The sequence below is a fragment of the Bemisia tabaci genome, chromosome 5 (genome assembly GCF_918797505.1).
Source record: "Bemisia tabaci chromosome 5, PGI_BMITA_v3".
NCBI lineage: Eukaryota > Metazoa > Arthropoda > Insecta > Hemiptera > Aleyrodidae > Bemisia > Bemisia tabaci.
In genome coordinates, this window is record NC_092797.1 from 3,778,611 (window position 1) to 3,801,569 (window position 22,959).

General features: G+C 37.3%; 1 protein-coding gene across 14 annotated transcripts in view; it reads left to right on the forward strand.

Annotated features, from left to right (window-relative positions):
• The window catches only part of nrm (neuromusculin), a 627,637-nt gene extending 609,439 nt beyond the window's left edge, over window positions 1-18,198 (forward strand). For 3 of the 14 annotated variants that reach the window (XM_019051835.2, XM_019051851.2, XM_019051842.2), the window contains 6 exons: window positions 2,800-3,143; window positions 4,150-4,215; window positions 6,182-6,315; window positions 8,103-8,705; window positions 11,381-11,711; window positions 12,740-18,198. In XM_019051835.2, the coding sequence (XP_018907380.2) occupies window positions 2,800-3,143; window positions 4,150-4,215; window positions 6,182-6,315; window positions 8,103-8,705; window positions 11,381-11,710 (1,477 nt within the window). In that variant the 3' untranslated portion in view covers window position 11,711; window positions 12,740-18,198. Of the gene's footprint in view, window positions 1-803; window positions 834-2,799; window positions 3,144-4,149; window positions 4,216-6,181; window positions 6,316-7,024; window positions 7,069-8,102; window positions 8,706-11,380; window positions 11,712-12,739 lie in introns of those variants that run through there. The other 11 variants (XM_019051885.2, XM_019051867.2, XM_019051876.2 and 8 more) reach the window with 11 other exon arrangements.
• The last annotated feature ends 4,761 nt before the right edge of the window (window positions 18,199-22,959 follow it).

Genomic DNA, 22,959 nt, shown 5'->3' on the forward strand with positions numbered 1-22,959 from the left:
TCTCAAGATCAGGCAATACTGTCATTTTCTGAGCATGTGTCTGTATCTTTTTAAAAATACTTCACCATGAGATGCTCACTTGAATATTTGCTTTCATGAAGCCCCATTCTTGGATACTGCTGATAGGCAGTTCATTTCTCTCCAATAAAAATAACTACGCATCCTAAACATTGGTAGAATATATTTCGTTCAACATATAAAAAAAAAAAAAAAAAAAAAAAAAAAAATGCTTTCCAGTGAGTGTTGGAAAAAAGAAGTAGATTTTGACTGAACAATTGAGTGCGTAGGTGTACGTAGTGGGCAAGTAAAATGGGCTCAACTTGATGAGCGAGTTCTGTTTTTCCCCCACTTTTCAGTTCTTTATATGCACTATTGTTATAGAAAACTTTGGCCCTTGTAAAGAAATATTATGCTGATAAAAATGAAGGAGAGACCAATAGAAGGAGCAGCCATCTTTTAAGAGTTGTCATTCTTAGTGTGTAAAAAGTGCTGTTCTATTGGCTGCCTTGTAGACTTGTTCATCAAATGAGAACCTATAACTTTCATTTCATTTGCGTCATAACTATTTGGTTTAAGCTTAAATTTTCCACCTGTAATACATAATTATTCAATGGTAATTTGCATAGCCCAGTTCTCAAAGTCAGTAATCATTCCGTTTTTTTGTAATTTCAAGATCAACAGTATTGATTCATATCTCATGGTATATTGATTTCATTTTTTTTTTTTTTTTTTTGCGCTTTTCTTCATGTTATCCATCTTCCAACATTGATAACTATTCAAATACTATTTTATTTCAAACGCAGCCTTGGCAAATATAACATCTATTCTCCAAAGTAAGTTTCATACGCATCTCCTTTATGCCTCCTTTGCATCTATTGGTTCATGTCTTGCTTTTCTACTTTAAAGACCTCCCCATTTTATTCCCTCAATAAATTCAGGCTGGAGAGATAATTTTTACATTTTATGAGATTGTGACAGCAATTTTCCACCACTCATGTCGGAAATTTTGAGGTGCACCTTAAAATTTTTGAGCTGAGTACTAGTACCAAGCTCCCTGTAACTTCTTAAGCAAAGTTTCGCAAAACAAATCTTTAAATTTATACAAAGACATGCCATTCTTCAGGTGAATTTTAAAACAACTAGCTTTTTAATTACTTAACTAACAGCTTTACGGTCCAACCCCTACAGCGCTTAGCGCCTCAGGTGTTATGCGTCACGCATCACTCTTATGATTTTATATTATAGAGTATGATATGATCTCAAGTCAATTCTTAAACTGTGCCTTTAGTTCATTTTACATTCTCTAGGGCACTTCCTTCAAACAAACAAATTTTTATGGCATTTCACTGGCGTCGATTTTGTTTTAGCTTCGGGTTTAATAAGCAAAAAATAATCTTTGCTATGACCAATTTTTTCTCCTACTATCTGTTTCCGCACAATTTCCATGCTTCTCATGTCAATGAGTCAAGTACATCCTTTAACTTACTATAGGTAGAAGTAATATTTAATTTTTTTAAAACTGCATGCTTTGAGCTCTTCATGTAGGTAAGACTAAAAATAATGTGTTTTGGTTTCCCAAATATTTAATGAAAGATGAAAATGTGTGCACAGTAGGACGCTGTAAATGTATTTTTGACGTTTGATTCAAATAATTGCTTATTTTGTAAGGATTATCAATCCAACCTAGAAGTAAGATTTTCTCGCTGAAGCAAAATTACTGAACAAAAGGAACAACCTTTTTTCAATTATTTGTTGGTTTAACCCCGGTGCTGTCATTCATACAGTCATAAATAAACACGTTTCAAATGAAAATTTTGCTTTTCGAAAAGAAAATAAATACTCGTAAGCTGGCAATTTCAGCAAAATTCAGGCTAAACATGAGAAAACCATTTGTGATTGCGAGTGCACGCCTCTTAGTCATGCATTGTGTGAAAATTTACCCAATAATCACCTCTCAGTCACGGAGGTGCATGCATAACTACGCATGGAATGGTATCACTGTCTATTATTTCCATCTCTGCAGTTTGATGTTGCAACAACTCTTCTGCTGACATGTTGTGGTTTTGCTTGCTACGCTGTCTTATCTCCCTACTTTATATCCTTTTGTCAGGCGTATTTTCTATGTTTGAATTTCCTTGATTTGTTTTACTTTTTTCTAATTTGAGGTGTTTTTTTGCAACTAAGCATTCTTGTCATTGTATCCTAATTTATTTTTAACAGAATTTTAACAGTATAAGTATGTTGTTTTCCGCACTTGTTTCTCCACAGAAAGAAAACAAATTAAATTTCATATGCACGCCTTTTATTTTCGGGAGATGGGATTAAAAGATTGCTTTTTTATTCATTTACGAGTAATTCACCAATATATAAAGTTCCTTCATGCGCACAGTGTTTTGATGGTTACGTTTTATTGTCGGATCAGTCCATCGCTCGTGCTTTCATTCCACCTGACTTATACTAAACTGAAATTTTGGCGAGCTAGAAATTTTTTTTAAAAAAGCTAAACTGAAATTTTGGCGAGCTAGAAATTTTTTTTAAAAAAAATATTGTTTGAGGGGCACTTTGGCAACATTTATATGCTCATATGATGTTTTTCCTTAGCACAGAAGTAGTCACCACCCCCTGTTTTTTCAATATTTGAGTAGTGGCAATAATTTATGAGATGGAAAACTTTTTTCGTGCACCATGATCCCCTCAGTTTATCCAGCTCAAAAGAGGTAACGCATCAAAACATAAGGCCTTGAGAGGACTCTAGCCCTAGATTGCATCAACCCTCGGCTAATTATCCTCGTTATTTAGTCCCGAAGGTAACTCAGCCCCCCCGCCAATTCTGGTCTCACCCAAGTGGCCACTGAGGCCTGGCGTTTTGGTGCACACCAAAGCGCCACATAGTCTGAGTGTAGGGCGCCTGCCGTCAGCTTCCTCGCTTGCGCTCAACAGTAGCGCCAACTCTCGAAACTCCGTCCAGGCTCCAGAGCCGAACAATAATGGGAGGCCTGGCTTGGAGAAACAACGGCGGAGACAAACCCGCGCTAGCAGCTTGGCAGACCTTAGCGGTGAGAATCAGCACAGCCGTGCCAACCGGATAAAACATATGTTTAACACTGATACATTTCCCGGCGTTTTCCAGAACGCCTCTGGAGGTGAGTCTCCTAACTCTTTCTAAAAAAAGCTTCTATGGTTTCAAAGTTTCGAAAAGTGCAAAACCACATATCTCTGTTTGCGACATTGCAAACTTAGAGTCATAGTTTATTTTATCATTAAAAAACTAGACTGTATATTTTCTTGAAAATTTCCTCGAATATTCTTCTCTGTTAGCAAAATATTCTGTACAAATTTCAAGCAATAAAGTTAGCTTGTTCCTTTACCAAAAAATAAACTAAGAGTGGAAATGAAACACCGCAATGGAGGTACGTCGTTTTGTCTTTGGTCATCGATTTCTTCTCCCTCGAAGGAAAAAAAGACAGGTTAAAAAATAATACTGTCAGAGAGTGTAAAAATGAATTTAATTCACCTTTAATCCTTCCAAGCTTCATTTAAAAAAGACGCAGTCAAAATGGAATGAAGGAAGTATGTCATTCCACTCCTTGTAAATATTGAAAAGCCTAAGAACTTTCTGCTGAGTTCTTACAGTATTATTCCAGTAGTATTTTTGGAATACATGTATTTGTTTATCAACTAGAATATTAAAGCTTTCAGTCGTATGTATCTATACTGAGCACTTGTATTCAAAGGTTAAATTTTAGGAGATAAGAGCTTTTAAACCAAAACCCCAAAAAATCATTTCTTTGGAAAAAAATTCTAGTCACAGTCATTAATATCATCAGAAGTCCGTGAAGGTTAAACCTAAGCACATTTTTTTTAAGTAAAATATTGCATAATGTTAGGAATTTATACTCTGCAACTTATGTTTTTTCGATTTCCGTGGCCCTTCAAATTTAACCGAATGTTGTGTTGTTTTTGAGTCATTACTAATTTAGCATTTGCCGTCTTTGTTGCTTTTGTTGCTCGTATTCGTTATTTTTTTATTTATTCATTTATTTTTATTTTTTTAATTCGTCTGTATGTCTGTCCATGTTTTGCATGGTTTTGTCATGTATTGTTTGCTCATATGTATGCTTTTGTTGTTGTTTTTTTTGGTCAATGCAGTTGTTACGTTTAAGAAGCTGAACGATTCACCAAAGCAACCACTTTCGAGGAAACGCAAAAAATCAGGTAAGTGATCATGGTAATTTTAGCCGATTGGGCAGCTTGTTAACAACCTTTTCAAATAAGGAAAAGGTTCAATGAAATTTTGTGTGGAAAAAAATGAGATGTTGATCCTCTAAAGGTATCTCGGTTTTTAAATAACATCAATCAAAAATTCCCGAATTAAACTATCAAATTTTGTTAAGCATTTGGAAATAAGCATTAAAAAACTGATAATGTTGGTCAAACGGCACATACCCTTTAATGCTTTTTTTTTTTTGGGGTGGGGGGCAAAAAAATTGATATTTTTCTGAAATTCAATAACAAAATTCTGTGAATGGAATTGAATTAGCTCTTTTAAGCTGTGGTAATATGGCTGAGCAGGTATGTTCGTAATATTTTTTTAAATTGTGTCGTACATTGCATTTCTTTTATATTTCTTTTCTACTTTTTTTTATGTACATAATTGCCCAAACTGTTTTTTCAATGGAAGAGGTACCTGGTACCTACTTCTCATTTGAAGTTTACCTACTCAAAGTATGGAATATTTTACTAGTAATCATAATTCATGATAGAATTTTCGTGTTAGCAAAACAATGTGATAGAAAGCTGTTTTTTCTCATGAAAAAACTCTTTATCATCTCATAGTCATGATCATCAGAAGAATTTAATGATTGAAAGAAATTTCAGCTTGAAAAAATCAATTTATTTAAGTTGCTAGTTGAAACTAAATTTAAAGAAGACATCTAGCGACCAAAAAAATATTAAAGTTAGGAGGATGGTATTGGTCCGGGAGAGTGAGCAGAACTCCGAGGAGAGTATGTGATTTTTCGAACAACTTTCATGGTGCTTTAATACTCGATACTGAGTCCCGCAGCGCTCTCCCCCAGTCTGTAAGGAGCATCTCCCCTGAAACTTTTAACTCAATCAGATTTCTGCTTTTCACTGTACGTTAAAATTGAAATAAATGAAATTACAGTATAATTGCTCATTTCATTGCTGATAATTGCTACTTTCAGGACAAGTCTCTTAAATGAAGAAAATACATTGAAATGTTGAAGCTAAACTGCTACTTGTCCATTTACTTCATTCTATAGGACTTTGTGCGAAAAATTCTTTATTTTATGCAAGTGCTAAAAATGTCTTGTTTCGTGCATTTTTATGTCTTGTACCCTCAAAAAGTTAAAAATTTGAAAAATGAGGGATCACCAAACCTTTAAAAACTTGTCGTCGCAAGAAAAAACTTCAAAGATTAACAGGGAACAGTCTCAACTCTTTCTTTACAGATTTAAAGGCATTATTGGTTCTAATAATATACCCACTCTCAGAAAAAGGCATCTTGTTGCATGGAAGCGAGTTTCTAGGAGAGTTATCTTTGTAAAGTTATATAGAAAAATCGAACTTTGAGTTCTCGACAGATGCTCTCTAGTATCCAATAGAATAATTGCTGAACCGGTTTAGTTAATTTTTGTGCGAGTGGAAGGTATGACATAACTTCATAATCTGACCATTTTGAGCCTGGAAGATGGGAGATAGAATGAGTCAGTTGCATTAGTTTTAGGAACATGTTTTGATGGTTTACGCTCATAGATCAGCAAATTGTATTAAGATCTCTTTAAATGTCAAGTTTTGAAGTCCAATATTAATGGAGATATTGCTCATCAAGGAACACAGCATTTTTCGATGAATTTTCGTTAAAACACTCCTTTAACAGTGATACCTAAACTATGAAGTTCTCTTTTGAGTTTTTTTTTGGAACGGAAGTCCCTTGTTAGATGGATGATCACAAAGAAAAAGAAAAAATAAATGAAAAATAGGCAAAGGCAGGAGGTAGGAGGCAAGAAAATCATATTTAGAGAAATATTTATGAAACTTTGAAGTATTTGACTTCGCACATCATGACTTTAAAATCTCATATGAAATCAGTCTGGAGGACTGAAATATCGTAAATATTTTACACGCTTTTTAATTAAGTTTCTCTCTTATTTTTCAGGTCCGAATCCATCCAGTACTACCGATAAGTCAAATTTAAATTCATCTCCTAGTGATGCGCTGCTATCGCCGGATAATGATAAAGCATTCTATGAAAATCTGCCCTTCCATGGCCTACAAAAGCCTCCAAACGCAGTAAGTCCTGGTTTTGTTTTTAATCTCATCGGTTCCAAACAACCACTTCATTCACAACCTAATCCGTGTTTGGGTTTGCTCAGCCTTTTTTTTTTTTTATTTTATTAATTGAAATATGTAATTGTACCCTTAACGATTCCGCACATTGTGACGGAAGAAAATGCTAAACATTTGAATGCTCTAGCTCTCACTTTTGATTGTAACTAAAAATTAATCTTTTTATCCTCTCTCTTTATTCTTCTCATTGATCATTTTTCCTTTGTAATTTTTTTTCTAGTTTTTTTCTCAGTTGAGGAAAACAAATAGTTTGCACTTTATGTATTTGAAAATCATTATTAGACTCCTTTCTCCCAATTTTTCTCAAACTCTTTTTTCTCACTTAAATTCTTGAAGGTTTTTTTGTCTCTGAAGTTCTTTCTACTTTGTGGAAATTAAACAAGCATTAAAGTATGTCTATCCGTTGTACTTTTTGTGCTTTTAAATTTATAATTTAAAGATAACGGATTCGTCATCAGATGAGAATATTTAAAAAAAATTTCTTGAGAACATGTCATAATTTGCACCGTACCTAAAGAGCAATCTGAATAAGTTAGGCTCTGGTCTCTTGGAAACCATTTAAATGTAGCTATTTATACAGATTATGCAACTTTTTGGCTTGAACAATTATAATCAATTATCTTCGTGACAACTGGTCTCCTTTTGCTTTTAGGAGCCTTCACTATTTGAGACAAGACTTTAATTTTTAATTATTTCGTAAGTTGATCTAACTTTTCAAGCATGATGAGAGCGATTGAAAAAATTAACCCACCATGTGTATCCGATAGATTTTTTGAGTTCTCCCTTAATACACCGAGTGTTCATATTATTCTTCTCTCAGCTGAATGTTCATTGTTTGATTAATAATAACGGAGTTGGTGCACATATTTTTTTGGATAGTTCAGGTCTGAAGGTCTCCGAATTTTACTTTGGTGCCTTATTGATCAAAACAAAACAAAGGAGAAATTACATAGACAGCAATATTTGGAGCTGACTTTTTTAGTTTACTTGATACCCTTAAGCTAAGGAATTAGCTGCCGACTGCGAAGAAGTACTCAGCTCAATCGGACAAAGTGGGGGTGCTGCCTTTGATGTCCCCCAAAATGCCGCCTTTCATTTTGGGGGGGAAGGGGGAGATCAGGAACGAAATCTAAGGCCTGAGCAAAGGTGAGCAAATGATTCTGCGTCGTTTGACACCAATTTCAGCTCAATCGGACAAAGTGGGGGTGCTGCCTTTGATGTCCCCCAAAATGCCGCCTTTCATTTTGGGGGGGAAGGGGGAGGTCAGGAACGAAAACTAAGGCCTGAGCAAAGGTGAGCAAATGATCCTGCGTCGTTTGACACCAATTTCAGCTCGATCGGACCAAGTGGGGGTGCTGGCTTTGATCTCCCCAAAATGCCGCCTTTCGTTTTGGGGGGGAGGGGGGAGGTGAGCAACGAAAACTAAGGGCTGAGCAAAGGTGAGCAAATGATTCTGCGTCGTTTGACACCAATTTCAGCTTGATCGGACCAAGTGGGGGTGCTGGCTTTGATCTCCCCCAAAATGCCGCCTTTCATTTTAGTACATCTTGCTTTTTCCCTTAACCTCAGTAACCCATCATATTTTTTTAAACTCTTCTTTCTGTTTCATTTTTATTTTTTCTATTTTTTGTTTGTTTTTTTTTTTTTCGTTCTTTTTAATTTTTTTTAATCTTCTGCTTTTGTTTTGTTTTATGATTTCGAATTTTTTGTTTCTTTTTCAACCCTGCCAGACTAACACTTTGACAACCGCCACCGGCACTATCAGCCGCTCACCCTCCCAACTGAGCCAGTACGGAGGCTCATCAGGCTATGGGTCAACACGGAGCCAACTAGGACCACACTTAGCACAGTCTAACTCCACTGTTCCCTTATCCGAAGATAATAAATTCAGCTCACTGCGGACCAAACGCTCAAGACTGGACTGGCCTCAGTTCCGCTCTTTGCGGATCACGTGTAGAAACAAACACATGCGTCCCATCAAAGAGTCCTGCTCAAAACCGTCCCTCAAAGACCCCGAAATAGATGCCTTGGCCAATGGCACCCCTAGTAATTTAAGCAAAGATAAGAGTTTAAGTAGTCATGTCGAGAAAAGCGGCTCAGGAGCTAAAGTTTCGGCCACGGTAGCTCCAACCCCAAGCGTTGCCCCGCTGTCTGGCTCAAGTGGGTTAGCGCCACCCAAACCGCCAGCTCCACCCGTGCCCGCTCCTCGCGCTGTAATTAGTCAACAAACCAAAAGGTGCAATACTAAACATACCTACCAAAATATTCCTATTCCGATCACGCCAAATAACAGTAGTAATATCGAGCCCATGCATTCTAACGAGCATAACCAGGTTAGTTTTCACTATCCGTTTTGGAAATTATTTGAAGCCTCTTGTAAGTTAAGAGGGCACGTGACTTTTTCTTTTTAAAATAATTGAAGTATCAGTGATTTTGAACTTGCTTTAAGGTGAGCTAAGCAGAAAGATTGACCTCAAAACTCAATTTTCAGCATTGGTACTTAGATTTAATATTTTTATGAGACATGAAAATTGATATAATTGCTCAATTTTCAGCTCTTTTTTTTTCAAAATTATAGATTTGTCACTTGTTCACTGATGGATTCACTTGCTTAAGTAAGAAAGTACTTACTTACTGAAACTTACTGAAACTTTGATTGGGGCATTGACTGTAAAATTTGAACTTTAAAATTTTTTTAAAAAAAAGTGTTAAAATGTAGGTACCAGTTAGAATACCCTTTTTGTTCTTTCTTCAGTAAAATATGCGAAATTTACATTTGAAAAAAGGTTATGCATAAAAATCGACGCCAATATTTTGAAAAAATTTAAGAATATTTTATATTGGTGCTGCTCACAAAATCAGTTGCAAAATTTGCAACATAAAAAAATGAAATTTGTAAATTTTTTGTTGTAATGTACTAAAATAAAGTGATAGAAACGTGTAAAAGTGCCAGATGGCATTTTTACAAGAATAGAAGAGAACAAAAATGATTTTTAACTAGGGTATCTTACCAGTTTTTTTTGAAGAGTTTTTTTTTTTTTGAAAAGTATGCATTTTTCCATTTTTTTTTAAAGTAGCCAATGCTACTAGGGTTAATTGGTTCTTTAATGTTTTAAAAAGTAGTCATAAGGGAATTACGAGGGTCATCCAAAAAGTAAGGTTCCCTACCTTGTATCTTCCGAACGAAAAGAGATAAATCAAATCGGTAAAAAAATATAAATTAGGCATACTTTAAGCTTTAAAACAAACCCAATTTTTTGAAAATCGGTCCCGGGATTCACGAGAAAACTTAATTTTACTGAGACAACCCCCTGTCTCTGCGTTCCCACCTCCGGGGTCAGGCTGCGCGGAGAGCCGATTATTTCAGACTCGGGTATTTGCCTCCAAACATCACATCAAACAAGAATTTGAAGGTGTTAATTGAGTAGGTCTTAACTTACTTTTTGACGTAGTTTCCACATCTTTTTTTGACATTTTGGTATCATTACAGCAGCTTCTTGATGCCGTCCACGTAAAAGCTCTCGCCTTAGCTCCAAAACCAGTCATTGACAGTGATCTTTACCTCTGAATCGATTGGCAATCGCTTTTCATCGTGGGAATTTTTCCGTTCAGGAACAGATGAAAGTCACATAAGGCTAAATTGATAGAGTATGGAGGGTTGGGGGAAAATTTCCCGACGAAAAGCAAACTGATTTGGAAGTGCAGATCGCTGTCAATGACTGGTTCCGGAGCCAAGGCGAGAGCTTTTATGCGGATGGCATCAAGAAGCTGCTGTTATGATACCAGAAATGTCAAAAAAGATGTGGAGACTACGTCAAAAAGTAAGTTAAGACCTACTCAATTAACACCTTCAAATTCTTTTTTGATGTGATGTTTGGAGGTGAATATCCGAGTCTGAAATAATCGGCTCTCCGCGCAGCCTGACTCCGGAGGTGGGCACGCAGAGACAGGAGGTTGTCTCAGTAAAATTAAGTTTTCTCGTGAATCCCGAGACCAATTTTCAAAAAATTGGGCTTGTTTTAAAGCTTAAAGTATGCCTAATTTATATTTTTTTACCGATTTGATTTATCTCTTTTTGTTCAGAAGATGAAAGGTAGGGAACCTTACTTTTTGGATGACCCTAGTACTTATTAAAAATCAGCTGTTTAGAATGATACCTGTAATTTTCCCCCTTCACAGAAGTCTAGTGCAACCGGGGTATTTCTCTTACAATTGGTCTCAAAACTAAAGCTTCTTCAGTGAAAATTTTGCTGGCCTATTCAAACGTCCAAATACATTTAAAGATATCAAGGCGCAGACATAGATCTGCCGTGAATCATTTAGGAAGCTCCCTTTAAAATATCAGGAAAATTCAACATGAAATTGTTGCAGACATCTTGTTAAGTCATCAGCTTGGCGGCTACAGACGATTTGAGCTCAGTCATTTGCTGACCTTTTAAATTCATCTAGAGAAACCGTAATTTAAATTACCCAGTCAGTGAGTGCTTTTTTAACTGAGCTTATTTTTTTTTTTATTTTTGACTATTACCATCATGCTTGAAGTGATAAGAGGCATAGACTGTGTATTCTAATTTTTTGTGATTTTTATGATTATGATGTTCACTTTTTAAGCTTGTTTTTATCCCTAACTTACAACAGAAAAGAGCCACCAGTATCTAATTCAGAATAACTCATAAAGTACACAATGAGGTTTGTATGCTGCCAAACATAGGAAAAACGCCGTATGAGCTTATAGCTGTTGCCAATTTTCCTCTGTTAAGATACTACTCTTCAGGGAGCTCTGCGAATATTTTCCCTCCAGTTTTTTTAGAGACTTTGATTTGCAATTAGATCTAATTTATTCGAAAATTTCAAGAGAAAATAATCTTAATGCTCCTCCAAATTAAAATTTTATCAGAGGAAGTTTGGCAACTCTTGAATGTTCATTTGGCGTTTTTTCTTACACAGCAAATTACAGCTTTTGCCTTTTACGCTACTTACCCTAACAGCATGTGTTTGCGTTTTGCAGGCTTTACATCACAAACTAAACTCTCACTCAACTCTAGATATGCAAAGGCCTAATTTACCTCATAGTCTAACAAACGGGCGGCAAATCTCATCGCTGAAAAAGCCCAAATCTCAGCGAAGTCTCAAGCATAGCTCAAGTCGAGACGAATCTCTGCTTCTACCTAGTTATTTAAATACACCCCCGCCTCCACCCTATCATAATGGCTCCATTGTTTACGCAGACCTGGCCTTGTCCAGGCATCGCGTCAAGTCATTGCAGTCAATCCCGATGTATCATATGGAGTACACTGCCATCAAATTTCATGATGTCGGCAAAGAAATTGACGTTTGAGGTACGTTTTCTGAATTGTCTTCTATCCTCAAGTAGTGATTATGGCAAAAAGTTGCAGGGCAAGCATTACTTTACTGCATTTCTATGAATGCCAATTCATCGCCATATTATTAGAACCAAGAATAGGGGCACATCGCAATTTATTTCCATTTATCACTATAAAATTACTACTTCACCAATGACAATTTTCATTGATACTATCAGTGGAATTATGGTAATATATTTAGTTTAAATATAATGAAAAAATCGTCAGCTTATTGCTGATTTTTCAAGTAAAATTGCTGAGATTTTAATGGATTTCTGAGCTGTCACATACCACATGTATTAGCCGTTTGCTTGAAAATGAATGAAAAGTCAATTTTCAAGTACAGAAAAAAAAAATTGTAACCTCTAATCCATTTGAGATATCCTCTTGAAACTCCAGTGGTATCTTATTATTGGAAGGCAGGAAATCTTTTCAGCAAGTTTCTGAGCGAATAGCATATCAATGGCGGAAGTGCCAAATCTTGTATCTCCATCTTGATGTCTCAAAATGTCCGCTAATTCTCTATTTCTTTGAAGAGAAACAAGCCAACTTCATAGCTTGGAACTTGTGCAGAATATTCTGCTAACAGAGAATAAATATCAAAGAAGTTTTCAAGAAATTAATCGTCGAGTAGTTCTTCATAGAAAAAATTAAGAACGACACGAAGTTTACAAAGTTGCAAACGGAGTTGAGCGGTTTTGCAATTTGGTCATTGATATATTCATTCGTATCACTGAAATGAACGAAATGAGATAATGAATTTACGAGAGGAATCAGGTTATGAATTGACCAAAGATTACAAAAGATTTCACTAACTATAGAATCTTCCAGCCAGTTCGCAACATCCGAAGTCTGAGATTGCACAACTCTGGGTTTAAAAGGACTCTAGCTAAGTTCAAAATTTGACACTGACAGAGGAAAATCCATCGCAGAGGCTTCGTTTTTGCTGTCATGAAACTTATCTCATCCATTCGTTTAATATTGAAATTTCTCGTGTATTGCAGCCATTCAAGCCTGAACTCACTGATCTAGACTACGCAGATGTCGATTATCGATCCTACGGACCCATCAATTACAAGGCAGCCTCATTAACCAACCAGAACAACTAGTCAAGAAAGCATTGAACCATAAGCACGCAATTGAGAAATTGTAATGGTAACTTCAATGGCTACTGTAGCAGTATTGATTCTTTAAAACTTTGTAGAGAACCTGTGAAAGAATTGAGGGCGAGGAATAAATTCATAAGATTAAATAAAATACAATAACTCAAAGGAATCTGTTCAAATTTACGAACAAAAAAAAACTTTTTCTCATGCATTTAGAGTTCAGAGGGTGCGTAGTAAGTTTGTGTTTTCTCTTGTTTTGAGTTAAGTTAAACAAATATTGTATTCTACATGAATGACTCATTATTTTTATCTTAATATGGTATCCCTCTCAAGTTATCACATTTGGTGGAAATTATTTCAATTCAACCGTAAAGCCAAATGACTCTTGCTTTTCTTCTTGAATTTACCGTTCAGTTTAAAGCAACACTTTAATCATGAATGATTAAAAGATAATGAAAAATCCAAATATTTTTTTCACCTCAAAATGCATGAAAAAAGGTTTTCTAATTTGTGGATATTGAGATTTGTTTGCATAAATTTTAGGGTTTTTTTTTCCACCTGCTAAGAAAGTCTTTTCCTAACATTGAAATAATGCCCTCATATTTCTCATCAAATCTTCAATCGAAAAAAAGTAAAGAAACTAATCAAAATTTTTGATTTGACTTTCACTTGCATGTGAGACATGAGATATCTTACGATCTTTAATTCAAACTTCTTGCTGGCCGAAAAACTACTCAATCTAAAATCTACTCAAATTGAAATGGGCACTTTTTGAGATGAACCAATGTAATTTGCTTCTAAAATAAATAATTTCCTCAGTGAGATGAATTGGACGTTTATTCGCTAAAAGTATTTGGGTGCAACATTGTTCCTTTTAGCATAAATATGTAAAATTGTCTTATATAAGTTTTCAAATGTACTGCATCAGAGGAAGGAGAATCTGTTGTGATACACAGCCTTTGTTTTTGTCACAATGATGAGTTTCTTTTCAACGGCTCTTTATGGCTCCGTTGAATCTGCTTTTTCCGACCAGGAAGAAGTTTAAATTGACTTGTTTTTATTTAAGGAATAAAAGCTAATGTTTCACAAGTTGATTGTAAAAAAATTTCAAATTTTAACTTACTATACAGGACTTTTTGATGATGTCTAGAAATGCCACAGTTTTAATCTAATGGTCTGTTATTTTGACCTGTGGGACTTGTCTCTTATCTTTTCTTTCAACAGGTTTTCATCAAGTCATACGTGTTTTGGTGTGTTTCTCAATGTATTTATGAGTAAGCCCAATAACTTTGTTAACCTTTTGAGCGAGGTACAATTTCTCTCTCTGATCGATCGGAACACATCTGTTTCTGCCGATTTCATGAAAATTGAGCCTTTGTTATGTAGTGAATAATATCACAACGTGAGAGAAAGTGTAAAGCTTATTTTGTTACTCTTTTTTATCGAATGCTTTTAACATTAGTTTTGTATCTTTTGATTTTTTGGTGATACTTCTGCTCTACTCCCCTCTCATTAAGTACTATTTTCTTCTAACTTCCTCGTTTTTTTTTGTGATTTTTAAAAATCAAAACTAGGTCAAAAAGTTAATTATTGTTATTTATTTGTAAATTTATGTAAATTTTGATGCTTTGGCTATTTAGTGTTCTCCATCCCACTTCGGTTGGATTTGAATGCAAAAATCAGCCAAATTACATAGGTATACGCAATTGAATAGCGCATTTTGAGGATTCAAGTAAAAGTCTTTGTCAGTTTGCAAATTTCAAAAACTAAGAATCATCTCTGATTGCTTAAATGTTCTGTTCATTTTTAGTCTGAGGAAAATGGGGGAAGTCACTAAAGCAATGAAGCCCACATGTGTTTGAGTGCTCCCAGGACCAATCACAATGCCAAAGATTAATTTAATTTGAGATTAGTAATCGAATGATTCCTCTCGTAGCTTCACTACCTGGACTGAGTTGAATATTTTTATCTATCTGTACAGTCATTGTAAATAGTAAATCAAGATATTATATAGGGTGATCCAAAAGTCTGGTATCTCCACCAACTCTAAGTTTTGAACGAATTAAGGCAAGAGACTTGAAATTTTTTTGATGCTCCTGTATCAAAGGAACCTACTTTTGGGACCTCCCCCCCCCCCCCACAAAGAAAATTTAAAGGGGATCACCCTGAAAAAGAACAAGGAACCTTGGGGTTATAGAGGTGAGGTAGGACTTTTGGATCACCCTGCACAGCAACTGCAACTTTGTACCTGTTTGAAAAGGTTTTTCTTCTTTCCGCAACCTTTTTTTTCCTGCCTGCTTTGTCATGATTTTTAGATTATTCCTTAAGTTTGCGTTAGTTTATGTACTCCACTCTTTCCTTGTTTTTGCGAAACATTTGTTTTTCTCCTTTCAGAATGAAATCTATTAAATTGTCTCAGAAATTTCTGAATTTGACTCACTTCGCTGAATAAGTTTTAATTATACTAATTATTTTTCCTCCCCTGTCTTTTTTTCCCAAAAGTCAAATCAAGGAAAAGAACTACAGAAATTAAACTCGTCCTAAGTGGAAGTTTTATCTAATTTAAATCAGAATGGATTTGATACTAGACTCGATACCTTTTTTAATTTTTTACTAAGTTGCCTTCCTTTTCTTGTAACTATGTATTTTAAATTTTGATACTTGTATATTGAAACTAAAGTCTGTAAGTACTGTAAATTATTGTACGTAGTTTTCTTGTTAAGCCTTGTGATCAGTAGGTATATGGCGGTGCATTCACTTAAAGTTCTGTTTGTTGGCATTAGCACAAATTCTCATTTTTGTGCAAGGTAAAGATTTCCATTTTACATCCAAAGTATCCTGCACGTATTTCCGCTGTTGAAAGCTGAACAACTTTTCAGGTTGATTGTGCTTAACTTTTAGGCTGTCAAGAATTAATGAAGAAACGAGTTGTTGCAGTTTGATGTCAAGCTTTGTCCTTACGATCACTATGAATTTCAACTATTAAATCTCGGTCGTTATTTTAGATTTTTGATTTGTATTCGTCAAGTTTCAAATATTTTCATTTCTGCCCGCCCGTAATGTGAAATAATTGAGGCGCTGAGTGTGAGAAGGACCTCTTTTGGTTGTGGTGTTTTAGATTCTCTGTTGCTATAATCTATGTCCTCGAGAAGAATCCACTAAGAGATTTTTCTTGATTTTTTTTCCTGCAGAACATTGTGAAATCATGGAGAATATTCTGTAAAAATTGTATTAAAATGCATGCATCCTCTTTCTTTATTATCGAGAAAATATTAGTAGAGACTCTGAAATGTCACAACCAAGAAGTAACCTTTTTGCACCCTGGGCTTCAAGTAAAGATTTTTTTAGTTTAGTTTAGTTTCAAGTAAAGATTTAAAACATTAATGAAAATGACAATCAATCATCTCTATAGCTCCAAATTTCTGTTCATGATATATGAGGTTTTCTTTTGTTTTTATTTATTTTTTACCATCTCTCGCCCCTTTTTCTCAGTGACGAAATTGTCAAAAATTGACTATTTGAACAGTTGCCTCCCTCTGTTGCTCAATTGATTAAAACTCGATTTTGTGTAAGAAATCAAAATTTCAAGCACAGCTGATGATTGCCAACTGGCTCTCTTCTTTTTGATTTGTTGTTATTAATATATAATCTAAAATTCGACACTTGACTCATCAAGACTGAAGTCCCTCATGAATATCCGCAAAAAATATGGCTGTACTATCACTGTACATACAAGACCAATTTTATCAGCTGTAGCAAACAAGAGAACAGTATCTCTATACCAATGCTTTAGCCCCTCTAGAAAAATATTTATTCTTTTAAAAGTTGCTGTTATTTTCTGTTACTAATTTTACTAATTTTGTCAACCATGTCCTCTTTACAGCTTTTAAATCAAACAAATGTGTTAAATTGGATCCCCTCTAACGAGACAAAATCCGTTCTTAAATAAACATTGCTGTCAAAAAACAAACGAAAGTGAAACAAGGAAAATGTGTTTCTTGATCTGCAATGTTTTGAATCTTTGGTAACAGTTTTAATTTTTTAACTTATGCACAATTTTTTGTTTACTCTATGAAATGTATTTTCTGAAGTATCCATTAATTTTCTGTCAAAAGAATAAAATACAAAGAAAGAGTAAATCTTGGAATAAGCCATCAAAACTCTTTGTTCTTAGTTTGATTGACAATATCTGTGCTTGCTAAATGATGAAGCACCTTCTATTAATGTCAGTATTACTTTAAACTATGATATACAAAGACTTTATATGTTTTTCCTGTTTTTCACTCGTTTGTCATTTTTTACTCGCTGATTTAACTTTTTTCATTTACTGTTCACTGTGCTCTCTAAGGACAAGCATCGGCCTGAAATCATATAGTTGCTCTCACTTCTTTATGCATGTGATTCACGTTAAATTTCAGAAGGAATCTTCAAGTTAAGCACGTTTTTCTCCTAACCAACCATGCTAGTATTCGAAATATTTGATAAAAAGCAGAAAAAATTACATCAGAAAATTCTAGAATTTGATATTAATATGTTCAGCACCACGGCCTTCACCAGGAAAAATTAGAGAACAGATACACCTCTCATCTCTTTCTGTACTCCTTTACTCCTCACCAAATTCAGTATTGACGGCTGAACTGAGAAACCACATATTCCATTACAGAGCCATTGAGCTCACCATACTGATTTAGTGTTGAATAAAGAAAAAATAATTACATTTCTCTGTCTGAAATGTTGCAAAATTCCTGTTAGGTATACTTTATTTTCTAACAATAAAACTAATCAACGTCAGTTTTCGAAAAAATTCTGTTAATAATCTCTGTTGGAAAATTATTCTGTTAAAATTTCAAGCAGTTAAATTGCCTCAGTTTCTCTTCGGGGGAATTAAGTAGGAAACGTTTAAGTCTGGCAAACAGGATGTGTGGTTTCTAAAGTGAACCATCAATGTGTCTCTGATTTGAATGTGGCTACTACAGACATCCATTAAGAACATGGGAAACATGTTCCCACAAGCCAATCAAGACTGTTTGGAAAGATGAAAACAATGAGAGAAAATAAAATACAAATATAAGAGTGAAGGCTGCAAAAATTTGTTTTCAGGTCTCCTGTATTAATGGTAAATAATTTTTCCAATAATAATAACACAAGTGCTGTTTCATGGTGCTCCAAGCGCAACTTGTTTGATTCATATCGACGGCCCTGTTGAGCACCTACCAATGTATTTAAGATTGTAAGGAAGGAGAGAAGGCTGGTTTCTTTTCTAACATTTTCTGTTCACAGAAATATGTGTTTGATCCAATCTCTTGTAAACTAGTGTATTTTAATTTAACTGTTGAATAAAATTTTGTTGAAATCTGGGTTTTTGACTGATTTTCCAAGACCTGAGACTAGTACCTCAGTTTAAGGAGGACTCTTTTTTGAACCAGATAAGCAACACACTTAACCGCCATTTCAATCACATAAATGTATACACATATGTATAATATAAGTAAAATTTAGATGAAAATGTTTGTGAAAAGGAGTTGTCGGTCAATATCCATCAGATAGATGACCGTGGGTGAAAATATGTGGGTGGATAATCCCTCTACCTCTGGCAGGTAAACTGTGGGTGAGTAGGTTACGTGTCCAGGAATTCCGGGGACACACTAATTAACTGCTTAGGAGACGCCTAGTAGCATCTCCATTCACCAGGCAGTTGGTTTCTTCTTGTCTCTGCATTGAGTACACTATTTATTATACAAGATTTGAGAAAGAATACTTAATTGTCAACTTGGTTCCTTCCTTTTTAGATTCTGCTCTTTCAGTATTCAAGGAGGGGATTGAAGATGTTGGCAACTCATTAAAAATCAATAATTTTCACCTTAATACTGACTTAATTCACCAAAGAAAAAGTAATTTACGTCCATTCAGTTCGTCCAAAAATGTTTGAAGCAGTTACATTTTACTTATAAAAAAAAATTCCAAATTATTTCTCATGAATGAGTGCAAGAAATCTTCAGAAACAAGGTTGTACGAAAGAAGCAACCTCCATTAATGCCATATTACATCCAGTCGGGCGTTTGTGAGGAGGATCCACAAAACTTCACAGACGGGTAAAATACCCCCAAATGCCGGATATTTTCAAAAAAGGCAGCCTGGTATATCGGCACCATGTACATTTTCATGACTTCGCAAACACCATTAAGAACTTTTCAAAAAACCAAAAAAAAATCATCAGAACTCTCCAGCCAAAACTCGAAACTTCTGATAAATCTATATCCAAGAAGGTCCACTATAAATTACTTCCTAGGTCCAATTTTGTAGTCTTAAACACTCACCTAGACGACGCATTAGCGCGATGCGCGAAAAAGGAGCCATCGCGCAGCATGCACCTTACTGTCGTAACGCCAATCCTCCAAGAAACGAAGTGACTGCTACGTTGCTGAAGGCGCTGAATGCATTGCGCATGCTCTCGAGGCCCGGCGGATACGCGAAGTCCCCTGAGCCGCGAAACAGTCAAAAACTGGTCGAAAACGAGGTTTTCTGACCAGTGTCGGACTGTTTCCAGGAGTGGTTTTCCGGGGATTGCTCGAGGCGACGGGCTCGCAGAGCTTTTCCAACCGGAAAATCGCACTCAGCGGGTCCTTTCCAAGCGAGTTTCCTTGGTTTCAGCCCGATCGGTGAACTTTCGATTTCGACCATTAAAATTTAGTCCATAGTACTCCTGTCGATTTTTCTCGATTTTGGACAGTGAAAAAATTTTCGAAATTTCAGTCGCATCCTATGTAGTTGGAGGCGTAGAATCGATTCCGCACCGTTCCGACTATCGGCGAGGCATCCTGAGCCGAGAAACAGTCAAAAACGAGCTTTTCTGACCACTTTCTGCCTGTTTCTCTGGAGCGTCTTCAGCGGATAGTCCGAAGCGAGGGACTCGCAAAGCTTAGGTATCCGACTAGAAAATCCCACTCAGCGGGTCAAATCCAAGCGAGCTTATTTGGTTCCGACCCGATCGGCGAAATATCGATTTTGACGCTAAAAATTTATTCCACGTAACCCCTGTCGGTTTTTCTAGAATTTGGACTGAGAAAAAAATTTCGAGATTTCGGTCGCATCCTATGACTGGACGCATAGAATCGATTCCGCACGGTCCCAACTCTCGGCTTCTTGAGCCGAAAAACAGTCAAAAAGGAGCTGTTTCGACCACTTTTTGACTCTAATACAGGAGCGTTTTCTGCAAATCGCTAAAAGCGAGAGACTCGTCGAAGCTTTTCCGGGAGCTTTTCCGACTGGAAAATTGTACTCAGCGGGTCAAATCCAAGCGAGTTTACTTGGTTTCGGCCCGATCGACGAACATTCGATTTTAATGCTAAAAATTTAGTCCATGTAACCCCTGTCAATTTTTCTCGATTTTGGACTGAGAAAAAAATTTCGAGATTTCAGTCGCATCCTACGTAGTTAGAGGTGAAGAATCGATTCCGAACGGTCCCGGGACGCGGCGAGGCTTCCTGAACCGAGAAACGGTCAAAATCGAGCGTTTTTGATCCTTTCGAGCATGCTCGAATATCCGCGGTTATCCGCGATAGTGAGGACGGGTCGACTCGTGGAGCGTTTTGGACCAGAAATTCGGACTTCTCGACTCATTCTACAGGGGACTCGCTTCATTTCAGCCCGATCGGAGAACTTTCGATTTTGACCCCTGAATTTTAGTCCATGTAACCCCTGTCGATTTTTCTCGATTTTGGACGGGAAAAAAAATTTCTAGATTAGTGTCGAATCCTACGTAGTTTGAGGCGTAGAATCGATTGCGCACGGTCCCGAGACGCGGCGAGGCTTCCTGAACCGAGAAACGGTCAAAATCGAGCGTTTTTGATCCTTTCGAGCATGCTCGAATATCCGCGGTTATCCGCGATAGTGAGGACGGGTCGACTCGTGGAGCGTTTTGGACCAGAAATTCGGACTTCTCGACTCATTCTACAGGGGACTCGCTTCATTTCAGCCCGATCGGAGAACTTTCGATTTTGACCCCTGAATTTTAGTCCATGTAACCCCTGTCGATTTTTCTCGATTTTGGACGGGAAAAAAAATTTCTAGATTAGTGTCGAATCCTACGTAGTTTGAGGCGTAGAATCGATTGCGCACGGTCCCGAGACGCGGCGAGGCTTCCTGAACCGAGAAACGGTCAAAATCGAGCGTTTTTGATCCTTTCGAGCATGCTCGAATATCCGCGGTTATCCGCGATAGTGAGGACGGGTCGACTCGTGGAGCGTTTTGGACCAGAAATTCGGACTTCTCGACTCATTCTACAGGGGACTCGCTTCATTTCAGCCCGATCGGAGAACTTTCGATTTTGACCCCTGAATTTTAGTCCATGTAACCCCTGTCGATTTTTCTCGATTTTGGACGGGAAAAAAAATTTCTAGATTAGTGTCGAATCCTACGTAGTTTGAGGCGTAGAATCGATTGCGCACGGTCCCGAGACGCGGCGAGGCTTCCTGAACCGAGAAACGGTCAAAATCGAGCGTTTTTGATCCTTTCGAGCATGCTCGAATATCCGCGGTTATCCGCGATAGTGAGGACGGGTCGACTCGTGGAGCGTTTTGGACCAGAAATTCGGACTTCTCGACTCATTCTACAGGGGACTCGCTTCATTTCAGCCCGATCGGAGAACTTTCGATTTTGACCCCTGAATTTTAGTCCATGTAACCCCTGTCGATTTTTCTCGATTTTGGACGGGAAAAAAAATTTCTAGATTAGTGTCGAATCCTACGTAGTTTGAGGCGTAGAATCGATTGCGCACGGTCCCGAGACGCGGCGAGGCTTCCTGAACCGAGAAACGGTCAAAATCGAGCGTTTTTGATCCTTTCGAGCATGCTCGAATATCCGCGGTTATCCGCGATAGTGAGGACGGGTCGACTCGTGGAGCGTTTTGGACCAGAAATTCGGACTTCTCGACTCATTCTACAGGGGACTCGCTTCATTTCAGCCCGATCGGAGAACTTTCGATTTTGACCCCTGAATTTTAGTCCATGTAACCCCTGTCGATTTTTCTCGATTTTGGACGGGAAAAAAAATTTCTAGATTAGTGTCGAATCCTACGTAGTTTGAGGCGTAGAATCGATTGCGCACGGTCCCGAGACGCGGCGAGGCTTCCTGAACCGAGAAACGGTCAAAATCGAGCGTTTTTGATCCTTTCGAGCATGCTCGAATATCCGCGGTTATCCGCGATAGTGAGGACGGGTCGACTCGTGGAGCGTTTTGGACCAGAAATTCGGACTTCTCGACTCATTCTACAGGGGACTCGCTTCATTTCAGCCCGATCGGAGAACTTTCGATTTTGACCCCTGAATTTTAGTCCATGTAACCCCTGTCGATTTTTCTCGATTTTGGACGGGAAAAAAAATTTCTAGATTAGTGTCGAATCCTACGTAGTTTGAGGCGTAGAATCGATTGCGCACGGTCCCGAGACGCGGCGAGGCTTCCTGAACCGAGAAACGGTCAAAATCGAGCGTTTTTGATCCTTTCGAGCATGCTCGAATATCCGCGGTTATCCGCGATAGTGAGGACGGGTCGACTCGTGGAGCGTTTTGGACCAGAAATTCGGACTTCTCGACTCATTCTACAGGGGACTCGCTTCATTTCAGCCCGATCGGAGAACTTTCGATTTTGACCCCTGAATTTTAGTCCATGTAACCCCTGTCGATTTTTCTCGATTTTGGACGGGAAAAAAAATTTCTAGATTAGTGTCGAATCCTACGTAGTTTGAGGCGTAGAATCGATTGCGCACGGTCCCGAGACGCGGCGAGGCTTCCTGAACCGAGAAACGGTCAAAATCGAGCGTTTTTGATCCTTTCGAGCATGCTCGAATATCCGCGGTTATCCGCGATAGTGAGGACGGGTCGACTCGTGGAGCGTTTTGGACCAGAAATTCGGACTTCTCGACTCATTCTACAGGGGACTCGCTTCATTTCAGCCCGATCGGAGAACTTTCGATTTTGACCCCTGAATTTTAGTCCATGTAACCCCTGTCGATTTTTCTCGATTTTGGACGGGAAAAAAAATTTCTAGATTAGTGTCGAATCCTACGTAGTTTGAGGCGTAGAATCGATTGCGCACGGTCCCGAGACGCGGCGAGGCTTCCT